Source organism: Molossus molossus, unplaced genomic scaffold (genome assembly GCF_014108415.1).
Source record: "Molossus molossus isolate mMolMol1 unplaced genomic scaffold, mMolMol1.p scaffold_m16_p_16, whole genome shotgun sequence".
Lineage (NCBI taxonomy): Eukaryota > Metazoa > Chordata > Mammalia > Chiroptera > Molossidae > Molossus > Molossus molossus.
The window spans coordinates 2,591,152-2,609,364 of NW_023425351.1; the positions used below are offsets into that span (position 1 = coordinate 2,591,152).

At 57.3% G+C, this 18,213-nt stretch overlaps 1 protein-coding gene across 3 annotated transcripts in view; it reads left to right on the forward strand.

Annotated features, from left to right (window-relative positions):
• Nucleotides 1-18,213, forward strand: part of WWP1 (WW domain containing E3 ubiquitin protein ligase 1) — an 84,258-nt gene that overhangs the window by 52,578 nt on the left and 13,467 nt on the right. For all 3 annotated transcript variants that reach the window (XM_036263735.1, XM_036263737.1, XM_036263738.1), the window contains 6 exons: nt 2,814-2,988; nt 12,924-12,978; nt 13,062-13,146; nt 13,275-13,403; nt 15,980-16,055; nt 16,160-16,231. In XM_036263735.1, the coding sequence (XP_036119628.1) occupies nt 2,814-2,988; nt 12,924-12,978; nt 13,062-13,146; nt 13,275-13,403; nt 15,980-16,055; nt 16,160-16,231 (592 nt within the window). The remainder of the gene's footprint in view (nt 1-2,813; nt 2,989-12,923; nt 12,979-13,061; nt 13,147-13,274; nt 13,404-15,979; nt 16,056-16,159; nt 16,232-18,213) is intronic.

Consider the following 18,213-nt stretch of genomic DNA (forward strand, 5'->3'; position numbering starts at 1 on the left):
AGGGAATGAAAGGCAGTTTATCCACATGGTTCTCATAGATAGTGATACAGACCCCGTTGCTCCAAGGTATCTCCTGGTAGATGGTGGTGTGGTTCACGGCCCACGAAGTTGCCACAGTGAGCTGCATTACGTGTGGCTGACATAATAGAGGTTGCGGTCACCCAGTCCCTGCAGGCATTCACAGACTGATATCTCTGGTCTTCCCTTTTGTGTCTTCATCTCCTGAGCACCCCCTGCGATAGCCCCTTGGTCATTATTCATAGCGCCCCGACTCCGCCTGCGTCTTGCATTTTCCTTGTCATCCTTGCCACTTGCCATCCTTGTCCACCAGCGCAAGCACATTCCATGTCGTGAAAGTCAAGGCAAGGAACATTCTCTGGGAGATTGGTTGCTGAGAGGATTCCGAGATTGTTGTGTAAATCCGTGACCACAGTGGACTCTGGAGGACAGGTGTGCCCAGGAGTGCAGAAACAGGGAAGGGCATTCGGTTCTCAGGTACCGGGAGAGGGTTCACTTCGCTCCATGTGTGTCCCTGGAAGCAGCGTCAGGGTGTCGAGCACTGAGGCTGGAATGGATCGAGCTCATTTCTGAGCTGCACCTGACAGCTGTGGCAGGTGGGACGGTGGGACTGTGCCTGCCGCTCAGGTCGCCAATGGAGAGTAGGCAAATAGCCAGCAGAAGCCTGCTCGATGTGGCGGTGGCTGTGGTGTACTGCAGGCACACTGTGTGCAGTCTGCTGGTCAGAAGCCTGCTCGATGTGGCCGTGGCTGTGGTGTACTGCAGGCACACTGTGTGCAGTCTGCTGGTCAGAAGCCTGCTCGATGTGGCCGTGGCTGTGGTGTACTGCAGGCACACTGTGTGCAGTCTGCTGGTCAGAAGCCTGCTCGATGTGGCGGTGGCTGTGGTGTACTGCAGGCACACTGTGTGCAGTCTGCTGGTCAGAAGCCTGCTCGATGTGGCGGTGGCTGTGGTGTACTGCAGGCGTACTGTGTGCAGTCTGCTGGTCAGAAGCCTGCTCGATGTGGCGGTGGCTGTGGTGTACTGCAGGCGTACTGTGTGCAGTCTGCTGGTCAGAAGCCTGCTCGATGTGGCGGTGGCTGTGGTGTACTGCAGGCACACTGTGTGCAGTCTGCTGGTCAGAAGCCTGCTCGATGTGGCGGTGGCTGTGGTGTACTGCAGGCGTACTGTGTGCAGTCTGCTGGTCAGAAGCCTGCTCGATGTGGCGGTGGCCGTGGTGTACTGCAGGCGTACTGTGTGCAGTCTGCTGGTCAGAAGCCTGCTCGATGTGGCGGTGGCCGTGGTGTACTGCAGGCACACTGTGTGCAGTCTGCTGGTCAGAAGCCTGCTCGATGTGGCGGTGGCTGTGGTGTACTGCAGGCGTACTGTGTGCAGTCTGCTGGTCAGAAGCCTGCTCGATGTGGCGGTGGCTGTGGTGTACTGCAGGCGTACTGTGTGCAGTCTGCTGGTCAGAAGCCTGCTCGATGTGGCGGTGGCCGTGGTGTACTGCAGGCACACTGTGTGCAGTCTGCTGGTCAGAAGCCTGCTCGATGTGGCGGTGGCCGTGGTGTACTGCAGGCGTACTGTGTGCAGTCTGCTGGTCAGAAGCCTGCTCGATGTGGCGGTGGCTGTGGTGTACTGCAGGCGTACTGTGTGCAGTCTGCTGGTCAGAAGCCTGCTCGATGTGGCCGTGGATATGGTGTACTGCAGGCACACTGTGTGCAGTCTGCTGGTCAGAAGCCTGCTCGATGTGGCGGTGGCCGTGGTGTACTGCAGGCACACAGTGCAGTCTGCTGGTCAGAAGCCTGCTCGATGTGGCCGTGGCTGTGGTGTACTGCAGGCGTACTGTGTGCAGTCTGCTGGTCAGAAGCCTGCTCGATGTGGCGGTGGCTGTGGTGTACTGCAGGCGTACTGTGTGCAGTCTGCTGGTCAGAAGCCTGCTCGATGTGGCATTGGCCTTGGTGTACTGCAGGCGTACTGTGTGCAGTCTGCTGGTCAGAAGCCTGCTCGATGTGGCGGTGGCTGTGGTGTACTGCAGGCGTACTGTGTGCAGTCTGCTGGTCAGAAGCCTGCTCGATGTGGCCGTGGCTGTGGTGTACTGCAGGCACACTGTGTGCAGTCTGCTGGTCAGAAGCCTGCTCGATGTGGCGGTGGCTGTGGTGTACTGCAGGCACACTGTGTGCAGTCTGCTGGTCAGAAGCCTGCTCGATGTGGCGGTGGCTGTGGTGTACTGCAGGCGTACTGTGTGCAGTCTGCTGGTCAGAAGCCTGCTCGATGTGGCATTGGCCTTGGTGTACTGCAGGCACACTGTGTGCAGTCTGCTGGTCAGAAGCCTGCTCGATGTGGCATTGGCCTTGGTGTACTGCAGGCACACTGTGTGCAGTCTGCTGGTCAGAAGCCTGCTCGATGTGGCATTGGCCTTGGTGTACTGCAGTCACACTGTGTGCAGTCTGCTGGTCAGAAGCCTGCTCGATGTGGCCATGGTGTACTGCAGGCACACAGTGCATGCAGTCTGCTGGTCAGGACGGGAGAAGGTGCGCTCAGGTTCATCTGGGATGGCTCAATGTGGGGTCCCTTCTGGAGGCCCATCCTTAGAAATGACATGTGGTGGGACAAAAGGTATTTACGTAATATAAAGAGCAAGTTACATGTTCATAGTTTTTCTGAAAAAGAATTATAATTTACATTGTTTTAAGTTATTGTATCGTGGCTTGGACTTGATTTTTAAATCATTTGCTTCAAGTTTTGACTTACTGCTTCTCAGCGTCTTCTACTGAGAGATTGTGTTTTTTTTGTTGTCGCTGTCTTGGTGGTAGCTGGGAGAGAAGAGTGGATGACCGTGGCAGGGTGTACTATGTGGATCACAACACCAGGACAACCACGTGGCAGCGACCGACACTGGAGTCTGTGCGGGACTTTGAACAGTGGCAGTCGCAGCGCAACCAGCTGCAGGGCGCCCTCCAGCAGTTCAACCAGCGCTACCTCTACTCGGTGAGCGCCCGAGGCCTGGCGGCCCTTCCCTGGGCTCCATTCCATCCCCCCCCCAGGCTCCATTCCTCCGAGTTCCATTCCATCTCATTCCATTCCCCCGGGTTCCATTCCCCCCCGGGTTCCATTCCCCCCCGGGTTCCATTCCCCCGAGTTCCATTCCATCTCATTCCATTCCCCCGGGTTCCATTCCCCCGGGTTCCATTCCCCCCCGGGTTCCATTCCCCCGGGTTCCATTCCCCCCCGGGTTCCATTCCCCCCCGGGTTCCATTCCCCCGGGTTCCATTCCCCCGAGTTCCATTCCATCTCATTCCATTCCCCCGGGTTCCATTCCCCCGGGTTCCATTCCCCCGAGTTCCATTCCCCCCGGGTTCCATTCCCCCCCGGGTTCCATTCCCCCGGGTTCCATTCCCCCGGGTTCCATTCCCCCCGGGTTCCATTCCCCCCCGGGTTCCATTCCCCCGAGTTCCATTCCATCTCATTCCATTCCCCCGGGTTCCATTCCCCCGAGTTCCATTCCATCTCATTCCATTCCCCCGGGTTCCATTCCCCCCGGGTTCCATTCCCCCCGGGTTCCATTCCCCCGAGTTCCATTCCATCTCATTCCATTCCCCCGGGTTCCATTCCCCCCCGGGTTCCATTCCCCCGAGTTCCATTCCATCTCATTCCATTCCCCCGGGTTCCATTCCCCCCGGGTTCCATTCCCCCCCGGGTTCCATTCCCCCGAGTTCCATTCCATCTCATTCCATTCCCCCGGGTTCCATTCCCCCGGGTTCCATTCCCCCCCCGGGTTCCATTCCCCCGAGTTCCATTCCCCCCGGGTTCCATTCCCCCCGGGTTCCATTCCCCCCGAGTTCCATTCCATCTCATTCTATTCCCCCGGGTTCCATTCCCCCGAGTTCCATTCCATCTCATTCTATTCCCCCGGGTTCCATTCCCCCGAGTTCCATTCCCCCCGGGTTCCATTCCATCTCATTCCATTCCCCCGGGTTCCATTCCCCCGAGTTCCATTCCCCCCCGGGTTCCATTCCATCTCATTCCATTCCCCCGGGTTCCATTCCCCCGAATTCCATTCCCCCCCGGGTTCCATTCCCCCGGGTTCCATTCCCCCGAGTTCCATTCCCCCCCCGGGTTCCATTCCATCTCATTCTATTCCCCCGGATTCCATTCCCCCGAGTTCCATTCCCCCCCGGGTTCCATTCCATCTCATTCTATTCCCCCGGGTTCCATTCCCCCGAGTTCCATTCCATCTCATTCCATTCCCCCGGGTTCCATTCCCCCGAGTTCCATTCCATCTCATTCTATTCCCCCGGGTTCCATTCCCCCGAGTTCCATTCCATCTCATTCCATTCCCCGGGTCCATTCCCCCGAGTTCCATTCCATCTCATTCCATTCCCCCGGGTTCCATTCCCCCGAGTTCCATTCCCCCCCCGGGTTCCATTCCATCTCATTCTATTCCCCCGGGTTCCATTCCCCGAGTTCCATTCCATATCTTCCATTCCCCCGGGTTCAATCCCCCGAGATCCATACACGCACGGCGTTCCATTCCATCTCATTCTATTCCCCCGGGTTCCATTCCCCCGAGTTCCATTCCATCTCATTCCATTCCCCCGGGTTCCATTCCCCCGAGTTCCATTCCCCCCCCGGGTTCCATTCCATCTCATTCTATTCCCCCGGGTTCCATTCCCCCGAGTTCCATTCCCCCGGGTTCCATTCCCCCGAGTTCCATTCCCCCGGGTTCCATTCCATCTCATTCTATCCCCCGGGTTCCATTCCCCCGAGTTCCATTCCTCTCATTCCATTCCCCCGGTTCCATTCCCCGAGTTCCATTCCATCTCATTCTATTCCCCCGGGTTCCATTCCCCCGAGTTCCATTCCCCCCGGGTTCCATTCCATCTCATTCTATTCCCCCGGATTCCATTCCCCCGAGTTCCATTCCATCTCATTCTATTCCCCCGAGTTCCATTCCCCCCGGGTTCCATTCCATCTCATTCTATTCCCCCGGGTTCCATTCCCCCGGGTTCCATTCCCCCGGGTCCCATTCCATCTCATTCTATTCCCCCGGGTTCCATTCCCCCGGGTTCCATTCCCCCCCGGTCCATTCCCTCATGTTCATTCCCCCGGGTTCCATTCCCCTAGTTCATTCCTCGTTCTATTCCCCCGGGTTCCATTCCCCCGGTTTCCATTCCCCCGGGTTCCATTCCATCTCATTCTATTCCCCCGGGTTTCATTCCCCCGAGTTCCATCCATCTCATTCTATACCCGGGTTCCATTCCCCCGGTTCCATTCCCCGGGTTCCATTCCATCTCATTCTATTCCCCGGGTTCCATTCCCCCGGGTTCCATTCCCCCGGGTCCCATTCCATCTCATTCTATTCCCCCGGGTTCCATTCCCCCGGGTTCCATTCCCCCCGGGTTCCATTCCATCTCATTCTATTCCCCCGGGTTCCATTCCCCCGAGTTCCATTCCCCCCGGTTCCATTCCATCTCATTCTATTCCCCCGGGTTCCATTCCCCCGAGTTCCATTCCATCTCATTCTATTCCCCCGGGTTCCATTCCCCCGAGTTCCATTCCCCCCGGGTTCCATTCCATCTCATTCTATTCCCCCGGGTTCCATTCCCCCGAGTTCCATTCCCCCCGAGTTCCATTCAATCTCATTCTATTCCCCCGGGTCCCATTCCCCCGAGTTCCATTCCCCCCGGGTTCCATTCCATCTCATTCTATTCCCCCGGGTCCCATTCTCCCGGGTTCCATTCCCCCGAGTTCCATTCCATCTCATTCTATTCCCCCGGGTTCCATTCCCCCGGGTTCCATTCCCCCGGGTCCCATTCCCCCGGGTTCCATTCCCCCGGGTTCCATTCCCCCGAGTTCCATTCCCCCGAGTTCCATTCCATCTCATTCTATTCCCCCGGGTTCCATTCCCCGGGTTCCATTCCCCCGGGTTCCTTCCCCCGGTTCCATTCCCCCGGGTTCCATTCCCCCCGTGTTCCATTCCCCCGGGTTCCATTCCCCCGGGTTCCATTCCCCCGAGTTCCATTCCCCCGGGTTCCATTCCCCCGGGTTCCATTCCCCCCCGGGTTCCATTCCCCCGGGTTCCATTCCCCCGAGTTCCATTCCCCCCGGGTTCCATTCCCCGGGTTCCATTCCCCCGGGTTCCATTCCCCCGGGTTCCATTCCCCCTCTGTTCTATTCCCCCGGGTTCCATCCCCCGGGTTCCATTCCATCTCATTCTATTCCCCCGGGTTCCCATTCGGTCTCCCCGGGTTCCATTCCATCCCCGTTCTATTCCCCCGGGTTTCCATTCCCCCCGGGTTCCATTCCCCCCCGGGTTCCATTCCCCCCGGGTTCCCTTCCATCCTTCCATTCCCCCGGGTTCCATTCCCCCCGGGTTCCATTCCATCTCTTCTATTCCCCCCGGTTCCCATTCCCCCCGGGTTCCATTCCCCCGGTTCCATTCCCCGGTTCCATTCCCCTCAGGTTCCATTCCCCCGGGTTCCATTCCTCCATCCTCATTCTCATTCCCCCGGTTCCATTCCCCCGGGTTCCATTCCCCCGGTTCCATTCCCCCGGGTCCATTCCATCTCTTTCTATTCCCCCGGGTTCCATTCCCCCGAGTTCCATCCATTCATTCTATCCCCGGGTTCCATTCCCCCGAGTTCCATTCCATCTCATTCCATTCCCCCGGGTTCCATTCCCCCGGGTCCCATTCCATCTCTTTCTATTCCCCGGTTTCCATTCCCCGGGTTCCATTCCGGGTCCCATTCCATCTCATTCTATTCCCCGGGTTCCATTCCCCCGGGTTCCATTCCATCTCATTCTTCCCCCGGGTTCCATCCCCCGGGTCCCATTCCATCTCTTTCTATTCCCCCGGGTTCCATTCCCCCGGGTCCCATTCCATCTCATTCCATTCCCCCGGGTTCCATTCCCCCGGGTCCCATTCCATCTCATTCCATTCCCCCGGGTTCCAGTCCCCCGGGTCCCATTCCCCTCGTCTTTCTATTCCCCGGGTTCCATTCCCCGGGTCCATTCCCCTGTTCCATTCCCCCGGGTTCCATTCCCCCGGGTCCCATTCCATCTCATTCCATTCCCCCGGGTTCCATTCCCCCGGGTTCCATTCCCCCGGGTTCCATTCCCCCGGGTCCCATTCCATCTCATTCCATTCCCCCGGGTTCCATTCCCCCGGGTTCCATTCCACCGGGTCCATTCCATCTCATTCCATTCCCCCGGGTTCCATTCCCCGGGTTCCATTCCCCCGGGTCCCATTCCATCTCATTCCATTCCCCCGGGTTCCATTCCCCCCGAGTTCCATTCCCCGGGTTCCATTCCCCCGGGTCCATTCCATATTTTCATTCCCCGGGTTCCATTCCCCGGGTCCCATTGCATCTCATTCATTCCCCGGGTTCCATTCCCCCGGGTTCCATTCCCCCGGGTCCCATTCCCTCTTCCATTCCCCTTCCATTCCCCCGGGTTCCATTCCCCGTTCCATTCCCCCGGGTCCCATTCCATCTCATTCCATTCCCCCGGGTTCCATCCCCCGGGTTCCATTCCCCGGGTCCCATTCCCCGGGTCCATTCCCCCGGGTCCCATTCATCTCATTCCATTCCCCCGGGTTCCATTCCCCCGGGTTCCATTCCCCCGGGTCCCATTCCATCTCATTCCATTCCCCCGGGTTCCATTCCCCCGGGTTCCATTCCCCCGGGTCCCATTCCCCCGGGTTCCATTCCCCCGGGTTCCATTCCCCCAAGTTCCATTCCCCCGAGTTCCATTCCATCTCATTCTATTCCCCCGGGTTCCATCCCCCGGGTTCCATTCCCCCGGGTTCCATTCCCCCGGGTCCCATTCCCCCGGGTTCCATTCCCCCGGGTCCCATTCCATCTCATTCCATTCCCCCGGGTTCCATTCCCCCGGGTTCCATTCCCCCGGGTCCCATTCCATCTCATTCCATTCCCCCGGGTTCCATTCCCCCGGGTTCCATTCCCCCGAGGTCCCATTCCCCCGGGTTCCATTCCCCCGGGTCCCATTCCATCTCATCCTTCCCCCGGGTTCCATTCCCACCGGGTTCCATTCCCCCGGGTCCCATTCCATCTCATTCCATTTCCCCCGGGTTCCATTCCCCCGGGTTCCATTCCCCGGGTCCCATTCCCCCGGGTTCCATTCCCCCGGGTTCCATTCCCCCGGGTTCCATTCCCCCCGGGTTCCATTCCATCTCATTCTATTCCCCCGGGTTCCATTCCCCCGGGTTCCATTCCCCCCCGGGTTCCATTCCCCCGGGTTCCATTCCATCTCATTCCATTCCCCCGAGTTCCATTCCCCCGGTTCCATTCCCCGGTCCCTCCATCTCATTCCATTCCCCCGGGTTCCATTCCCCCGGGTTCCATTCCCCCGGGTTCCATTCCCCCGGGTTCCATTCCCCCGGGTTCCATTCCCCCGGGTCCCATTCCATCTCATTCCATTCCCCCGGGTTCCATTCCCCCGGGTTCCATTCCCCCGGGTCCCATTCCCCCGGGTTCCATTCCCCCGGGTTCCATTCCCCCAAGTTCCATTCCCCCGAGTTCCATTCCATCTCATTCTATTCCCCCGGGTTCCATTCCCCCGGGTTCCATTCCCCCGGGTTCCATTCCCCCGGGTCCCATTCCCCCGGGTTCCATTCCCCCGAGTTCCATTCCATCTCATTCCATTCCCCCGGGTTCCATTCCCCCGGGTTCCATTCCCCCGGGTCCCATTCCCCCGGGTTCCATTCCCCCGGGTTCCATTCCCCCAAGTTCCATTCCCCCGAGTTCCATTCCATCTCATTCTATTCCCCCGGGTTCCATTCCCCCGGGTTCCATTCCCCCGGGTTCCATTCCCCCGGGTCCCATTCCATCTCTTTCTATTCCCCCGGGTTCCATTCCCCCGAGTTCCATTCCATCTCATTCTATTCCCCCGGGTCCCATTCTCCCGGGTTCCATTCCCCCGAGTTCCATTCCATCTCATTCTATTCCCCCGGGTTCCATTCCCCCGGGTTCCATTCCCCGGGTTCCATTCCCCCCGGGTCCATTCCATCTCTTCTATTCCCCCGGGTTCCATTTCCCCCGAGTTCCATTCCATCTCATTCTATTCCCCCGGTTCCCATTCCCCCGGGTCCCATTCCCCCGGGTTCCATTCCCCCGGGTTCCATTCCCTCAAGTTCCATTCCCCCGAGTTCCATTCCATCTCATTCTATTCCCCCGGGTTCCATTCCCCCGGGTTCCATTCCCCCGGGTTCCATTCCCCCGGGTCCCATTCCATCTCTTTCTATTCCCCCGGGTTCCATTCCCCCGAGTTCCATTCCATCTCATTCTATTCCCCCGGGTTCCATTCCCCCGAGTTCCATTCCATCTCATTCCATTCCCCCGGGTTCCATTCCCCCGGGTCCCATTCCATCTCTTTCTATTCCCCCGGGTTCCATTCCCCCGGGTCCCATTCCATCTCATTCTATTCCCCCGGGTTCCATTCCCCCGGGTTCCATTCCATCTCATTCCATTCCCCCGGGTTCCATTCCCCCGGGTCCCATTCCATCTCTTTCTATTCCCCCGGGTTCCATTCCCCCGGGTCCCATTCCATCTCATTCCATTCCCCCGGGTTCCATTCCCCCGGGTCCCATTCCATCTCATTCCATTCCCCCGGGTTCCATTCCCCCGGGTCCCATTCCATCTCTTTCTATTCCCCCGGGTTCCATTCCCCCGGGTCCCATTCCATCTCATTCCATTCCCCCGGGTTCCATTCCCCCGGGTCCCAATCCATCTCATTCCATTCCCCCGGGTTCCATTCCCCCGGGTTCCATTCCCCCGGGTTCCATTCCCCCGGGTCCCATTCCATCTCATTCCATTCCCCCGGGTTCCATTCCCCCGGGTTCCATTCCACCGGGTCCCATTCCATCTCATTCCATTCCCCCGGGTTCCATTCCCCCGGGTTCCATTCCCCCGGGTCCCATTCCATCTCATTCCATTCCCCCGGGTTCCATTCCCCCGAGTTCCATTCCCCCGGGTTCCATTCCCCCGGGTCCCATTCCATCTCTTTCTATTCCCCCGGGTTCCATTCCCCCGGGTCCCATTGCATCTCATTCCATTCCCCCGGGTTCCATTCCCCCGGGTTCCATTCCCCCGGGTCCCATTCCATCTCATTCCATTCCCCCGGGTTCCATTCCCCCGGGTTCCATTCCCCCGGGTCCCATTCCATCTCATTCCATTCCCCCGGGTTCCATTCCCCCGGGTTCCATTCCCCCGGGTCCCATTCCCCCGGGTTCCATTCCCCCGGGTCCCATTCCATCTCATTCCATTCCCCCGGGTCCCATTCCCCCGGGTTCCATTCCCCTGGGTTCCATTCCCCCGAGTTCCATTCCATCTCATTCTATTCCCCCGGGTTCCATTCCCCCGAGTTCCATTCCATCTCATTCCATTCCCCCGGGTTCCATTCCCCCGGGTCCCATTCCATCTCTTTCTATTCCCCCGGGTTCCATTCCCCCGGGTTCCATTCCCCCGGGTCCCATTCCCCCGGGTTCCATTCCCCCGGGTTCCATTCCCCCGGGTCCCATTCCCCCGGGTTCCATTCCCCCGGGTTCCATTCCCCCGGGTCCCATTCCCCCGGGTTCCATTCCCCCGGGTCCCATTCCATCTTTCTATTCCCCCGGGTTCCATTCCCCCGGGTCCCATTCCATCTCATTCTATTCCCCCGGGTTCCATTCCCCCGGGTTCCATTCCCCCGGGTCCCATTCCCCCGGGTTCCATTCCCCCGGGTCCCATTCCATCTCATTCCATTCCCCCGGGTTCCATTCCCCCGGGTTCCATTTTCCCGGGTCCCATTCCCCCGGGTTCCATTCCCCCGGGTCCCATTCCATCTCATTCCATTCCCCCGGGTTCCATTCCCCCGGGTTCCATTCCATCTCTTTCCATTCCCCCGGGTTCCATTCCCCCGGGTTTCATCCCCTGCGTTCTGTTCCACTGTGTTCCATCCTTCTGAGTTCCATTCCACCTCATTACATTCTACCAAGTTGGAGGGTAGTTAGGAATCAACCTTTGATAGTCATCATTGTTTCTGCTACACATAATCACTTTGAGCTTTTTAAAAAAGAATTCTAGTTTATTAACAACTTACAGACTCAGTGTTTGTCCTTATTAAATGGTAGCTTCATAACTGCAGTTTCTTATAAAAGACTGCATCTTTATGAATTCCCAGTCCTATACTTTTAATCATGGTTGTTTTGTGGGTGTAAGTGAAAGCAGTTAGCTCCTGGTTTTCCTAGCGGCCAGCCTGCTGTACATGAGCTCATCTAGTCCCTTCCCACATTTCAAGACAGCATTTGGCTCTCTGTTGGCTTTCCAGAGATATTCCTGGGGTTGGGGATACTTTTGCCCTCAAAATCCAATGAACCTGGAAATTTGTACAGTTGGTGATTTACTTATTGCCATAAGCAAACATCTACAAGAAGAGTTGGGGGAAAAAACCCCAAATCTTTGTCAAATGGGTTTGATCATAGGAGTAGAAAATAGAAATTTTAAGTACTGGGCATCTCTAGATAGTGTTTTGAGACAACTTAACCCCAAATATAGAGCTGGTAGCTGGACAGGAGGTAGGAAAGACACGAAGAGGAAACTCAGCCTGTCCAAGTCCTGCCTCGTTCGGAGCTGAGACGCTGAGGCCGGCTGTTGAGGGACCACTCCTGCCCTCTGCTGCCAGGGAGGGCGTGGGCCACCTGCTGACACCCTCGGCTGGCTCTGGCTCTGGTACAGAACCTGTGGTGACGTATGTTGTCTGGCCATGGACAGTAAACCCGAGGTTATGTCTGTGTTCCATGGGACGTAGGCGTACACAGGAACATCGGGGAAGCAGGGCAGACGCAGGTAACAGGTGTGTATCAGAGCTGCGCCCTCCTGCACGTGACAGAACATCCGGGAACATACTGAGGGCTGGTTGTCCAAGTGCAACACCAGTCTGGGAGGAGCCCAGGGCTGGTCCCCACTGGCTCAGTGGTACCATTAGGGGCCTGGCTCTTTCTGCTGTGGCTGCTCCATTGACCTCCTGTCCGTGTGGCTCCCCTACATCCTGTGCAGCCGCTGCCCTGGGGCCTCAGCTCCCCAGCCAAGGCAGGAGGACAGGGTGTACTGTGTAAGGGAGACGGCTTTTTCTAGCAAGCCCTCGCTCTTCCTTGGAAAGGAAGGCCCTCAGCAGGGACCTCTGCCCAAACCTCCTTGGCATGGTGGTCACCCCACAAGCCCTGCTTCAAGGGGAAGGGGTGGAGTGCTCCCGGCTGGCCCATCGCTGCCCCTGTGGAGTAGCGGCTTTGTGAAGGCAGGGGAAGGGGAAGGACGCTGTGCACAGGTGGCTGCACCTGTTCCAAAGCACTGACGTGTACCTCATGCCACGTGCACCCTGTCACTGAGCAGCGGCTCTTCAGGCCACAGGCTTACACTGGTCATTCTTTTCAGATTGGTGGTAGAATGTGTACATTGGCTTCAGAATACATTTCTGGGTTGTAGGAATGGGTAAGCCTAAAGGGTATGGATGGATGGATACATAAAAGGTGGGCTATTAAGACAGATATTTATTTGTTTAATGATGGTATTGGAGTTTATTGATGGTATTGGCTGTATTGATAGGCATTTGTTTTAAAGAGAACTCTGATCGTTGCTCTGTTTATAAACAAATATCATCGCCTCATTGAAACTCCACGGTTTCACATGCTTGTCTCTTTTTCCCCCGGCGCCTCCTGATTACTGTGGAGGGCCGAACGAAACTGGTCTGCTGTTGTAGGAGAACAAGAACTGGTCCACTCCCCTTAACTTTTAGCATGCAGTGTCTTGAAATTACTCCATTCACATTCCTTTATCATATATTCTAGAAAAGTATTGCAAAAGGTGATTCTGCCAAGTGCAGGTTGTCTCTGCTTTTGTATTTAGATGCTGTTTCTTCTCTCCCATCAGGCTTCCGTGTTAGCTGCAGAAAGTGACCCGTACGGGCCCCTGCCGCCAGGCTGGGGTAAGCTAATGTGTTGTCGGTAAAATATCTGAGAGGTATGTATAGAAATGATTCTAAGATGCCATATTCACTCTGTTTTTTAGAAAAAAGAGTAGATTCAACAGACAGAGTTTACTTTGTGAATCATAACACAAAAACCACCCAGTGGGAAGATCCGAGAACTCAGGGGTACGTATGTAGTATGGCCTTATGTACACCATTCTGAATGCATCTGTAGTTGGAATCAGGTAAACCTTGACTCAGAGGTCTTCAGTACTTGGACAGCGGTCACTTTGGGCCATGACTGTGTCTTTTAGCTTACAGAATGAAGAGCCCCTGCCCGAAGGCTGGGAGATCAGGTATACCCGGGAAGGTGTACGGTACTTTGTCGATCACAACACCAGGACGACGACGTTCAAAGACCCTCGCAACGGGAAGTCGTCTGTGTAAGTGACAACCTGTGGTTCTGAGTGCTATTCTTCCAGGACCTGGTTCAGCCACTAACTGAGCCTCGGATTTTATTTCTGGATCAAAAAAACCTGCTGACAGTTCCCCAGGGTGCCTGCCTTTGCTGTGCTGGTCACCGGCTGTGGCAGGCGGGCCCCGTGGCACGATATGCGGGTGGTGCTCAGCGCTCAGGGCACCATCCTGTGTCACGTCCAGCAGCCCGTGGGAAGACGCTGTTCTCCCTTATCTGAGGCAGAAGCGGAGGTTAGGGAGTACTCCTGACTTGTGCAGAAGTACATACAGGTCACGGGCTGGTTTTGGACCCGGCAGTCTGTCCACCGTCTGTGCCTCTGACTGCCATGTCAGTGCTCTGCGGCCTCAGGGCTGAGATGCTTAGCAGGACCGGGTTTTCCAGATGAAGGGTCTCCTTCCTCACTCCTAGGGGCGAGGTCTTTGCCTCACCGAGAACGGAAGCCACCATGAAAGGCCTTTTGAAAATTTCGGCCATCCTGTCTGCCACCTGCCAGCACCCACCTGTCTTCCCTCCTGCTCCTGTGGGTGGGCTGTCACTGCCCCTTTCAGTGGCCAGGCCTCTGCTGGTGCTGGGCTTGTCCCCACCTCCTCACGTGCTGTTCCAGCAGCGATGGTCTTCCTCCGCTGAGTTACTTTCATCCACTCCACCTCTCCTAGATTAGAAACAACATACCCACAGCTCTTCACCTCACAGCTCTGTTCCGTGGATCCTTACTGCTGCTCTTTCAAGGAAAGTACTTGAAGGAGTTGTCTGTAAGTCGCTGTTTCTGATTCCGGCCTAGACCAACTCTGGGACATGCCCTGCCCCCGAACTCGCTGAGGGCTGTCCACAGGGTGTGCCGGGCTCGGCTCGCGACCCGTCTTGGGCTCCAGAGCACTTGTCACAGGACCCATCTGCGGGCAGAAGTGGGTGCGAGACTGAACGCCCTGTGTTCCTGTGCCTTCCTGGTCTGCTCTCTTCCATCGGCTGGGTCCCCTTCCTCTCCAGCCCCTGTGCACTGAGGGAAGGTCCCAGCGCCCGTGCTCAGCTGCCTACACGCGTTCTCTTGGTGACTGATTCACTGCCATGCTCTTCAGAAGCTTCAAGATGCGACGACTCACATTTTAACCTCTCACTGCCAATTGTGCTTCCTGTATCCAGCTGCTTCCTAGTTACCTCTGCCTGTCACCTCTTCGTGACAGTTCCCAGAACACCTGTTTCTCCAGGGTCTTTCCATCTCAGCCGATGGCCACTTCACTCATGGGTATGCTTGGGCCAAAATGTCAGAGTCATCCCAAGTCCTCTTCGCCTCTCACCCGACCCTCAGTCCATCAGACCTGCAGCTCCTGCACTCTAGCGGGTACCAGACCCGTGGTCTCAGGCCACCACCTGCATGTCACCTGCAGTACTGCCTGTCCCGCTGCTTCCTGCCCACACCTTGCGCCATGTCCTCCCACAGCAGCAGACGGCTGCTCAGTCACACCCCAGTAAGGAGGGTCCCTTTGTACAAAAGCTCTCTGTGTTTCCATCTCAGTCTGAGGAGAAGCCAAGTCCTTACCAGGCCCCACAGCACCTGACCCCTGTCCTCACCTCCTTGCCGCTCTGCTCCAGCATAACCAGCCACCCAGCTGTCCCTGCAACACCAGAGGCCCCTCTGCCCGTGCACCTTCCCCAGTGTCTCCAGGCCTCTGCTTCGGGCTTTCTGCAGACGCTGCGCTGTGAGCCCCTGGTCAGCCTTCTCTTGGCAACAGACTTTCCAGCCCCCTCCTGCCCTTCCCACGCTGCTTCCTCCCTCCCTTCTGGGAGCAGGGGCGAGGAGGTCTATCCCCCTTCCAGAAACACACATGTAGTTTTCTGTTCATGCTGTTTCTTGTCTGGCTCCTTTATTCGAACTTAAGCTCCACAAAAACAGCCCTTCCATCTGCTTGATCAAGTAACGCGCGCCTGTCCAGGTGGGCCAGGTGTGCGCACTCATTGCATGCTGTTGGCTGAGAGTGCACTTGAACCCCTGCGTGAGAGTGTTCTCCCTCTGTCCCAGGTCCCCTTGGCGAAAGCGCCCTGTGCTCATCTCTCAGGCTCACTCCCAAGTGGGAGAGCCAGGCTGCCCTTGGAAATGGAGCCCTGTTGGTACAGCCTGTCCCTTCGTGCCACATGCCACCCACTGGCCCTTCCATTGCCGACCTGAGCCGCCTGCCTCCGGCTCCCATCTTGCCGAGCTTACCTTTGTCTTCGTTCCCGCTTAGGGTTCGGATGTGGTGGAATTCCCTCCATGTTCCTCTGTCTGGATCCTGGCCCTTCCGGCCCAGGGTTAGCAGAGGTCTTCTTTGAAGCAGCCTGTAGTGGACGGTCGTGTTTCATTACCAGCCTCGTCCGTGTGCGGTGTCGTGGGCCCTCCGTGGGCCCTCCGTGCTCCAGCCCTGCGGCCCAGCAGGCACACCTTTATGCTCTGCCCGGCAGGGGCCCCGCCCTGGGTCGTGTAGCCTCTGGGACGCTCCTGGGTCGTACTGAGGGTTAAGGGTCCAGCCTGGCCGCGTGCTGATACCTGTTGTTCTGTCTCTCTAGAACTAAAGGTGGTCCCCAGATCGCGTACGAACGCAGCTTCAGGTGGAAGCTTGCTCACTTTCGTTACCTGTGCCAGGTACTGTGGGGTCGCTGAGGGTCACGCCATAGCAGTCAGTTGTGTCTCTACACAGTGCGTCTCCTAAGCTTCTGGGACAATGATGGTATTATTTTTGTTTTCAGTCCAACGCACTACCCAGTCACGTGAAGATCAACGTGTCCCGGCAGACACTGTTCGAAGACTCCTTCCAGCAGGTGAGGTGGGGGGGAGCACTGGGCACAGCCGTCCTGCGGGGGACACTAGGGCCTTAGGGCTGTGGTCCCTCAGGAGGCAGGCGTGGCAGGGACTCCTCACAGGGCCATCGCAGTCACGTTGTAGTGACCCTGTGAGGCCTGGGGCCATTGCCCTGAGCTGGGCCCTGCATTTCATTCACCCCACACGTCCTCCGTTTTCCAGGCGGAGGCCCTGGGCGAGGCAGTCACTCTGCCAGGAGGAGGCCGCTGTGGCAGTTTCCGGGACAAGTGACACATTTTGACACTCATTTTGCTAAGACTTTACTAACTGCACCCAAACGACTTGGTAATACGACCAAGTTAAGATTAAGTAGGCACAGCTGCGGAGCCATGGATACGTTCCTTCGTTAACCCTCCTACTGGCTCCTGCGTGCAGGCCGAGCTCCCAGGCCCTTCCGCCCTGTGCGCCCTTCTCACCCGGTGGGCACTCCCTGGTGCTGTGTGGGCTCCCCCGTCCTCCGCAGAGCCAGGGGCACTGAGCCGGGGTGCTGTGTGGGCTCCCCCATCTTCCACAGAGCCGGGGGCACTGAGCTGGGGTGCTGTGTGGGCTCCCCCGTCCTCCGCAGAGCCAGGAAAGACAAAGTTAAAGTCCTGGCAGCTCTGTCTGCAGTGAGGAGGAGAGCTCCTCAAGTAAGTCTGTTGAGTCCCCACAAAGCCCTCCCGGGACCCAGCAGGCCCTGTGCGTACGGAGCACGGGGACTCCGCAGGCAGTATGCCCTTGTACTCGCTCACTCTGACCAGCTGCTGAGTGGGGCAGGGCACATGCTACAGTTGCTACCCAGACTTGGCTTTGGTTGTAGTCAGTAAACTCTTAGCAAAATAAGGGAGTGTCAGATGGACCCACCTGCTCCAAGCTGTACAAGCTCAGCCATGTGTACCCACGTCCATGGGGCTTCACCTGCTCCAGGCCGCCTGGGCTCAGCCATGTGTACCCACGTCCATGGGGCTTCACCTGCCCAGGCCGCCCGGGCTCAGCCATGTGTACCCACGCCCATGGGGTTTAGCCTGCTCCAGGCCGCCCGGGCTCAGCCATGTGTACCCACGCCCATGGGGTTTAGCCTGCTCCAGGCCGCCTGGGCTCAGCCAGTGTGTACCCACGTCCATGGGGCATCACCTGCTCCAGGCTGCCCGGGCTCAGCCAGTGTGAACCCACGTCCATGGGGCATCACCTGCTCCAGGCTGCCCGGGCTCAGCCAGTGTGAACCCACGTCCATGGGGCTTCACCTGCTCCAGGCTGCCCGGGCTCAGCCAGTGTGAACCCACGTCCATGGGGCATCATCTGTGCTGTGGTCTGCCTGGACCACTGCGGTGTTTGATGTGCAGGATGAGCCCATGCCCGCCTGTGTTGGGGCCCTGGCTATGCGTGCCAGCCTCGGCTTGGGTTCTTACGTGTGGGGAAGGAATTCATTGCTATTGAGAAGTAAAGCCCAGCCTGGCCAGTGTGGCTCAGTGGACTGAGTATTGTCTCATGGACAGAGAGGTTCTGGTTCCATGCCCAGTCAGGGCACATGCCAGGGTTGTGGGCTCGATCCCCAGTAGGGGGTGTGCAGGAGGCAGCTGATGGATGTTTCTCTCTCACATCCATGTCTCTTTCTCTTTCTCTCTCTCTCAAAAAAAAGTAAAGCCTATTTACTACTAACCTATTTACTACTATTAACTACTAATGATGTAAGCCATTAAGGATTATGAAGTTGGTTATAGGTATTGTTCTAAGATACACTTTCTTATCTATAAATGTGTCATCATATAAGTCATTCTCTGCTATAACTGACTTTCTTTCCTGCTGAGAAATGGAATGCGTATACAAGCAGGACCCAAAACAGGAACTTCTGTTTATTAAGTGTTGCTAGTCAGAAAAAGTTACAAGTCACCTTTTACAGGATTTTGGTACGCTTTGGGGAATAGTGGAGGAAGGGACCCATTTCTAACCTCTTTGTGTCAGA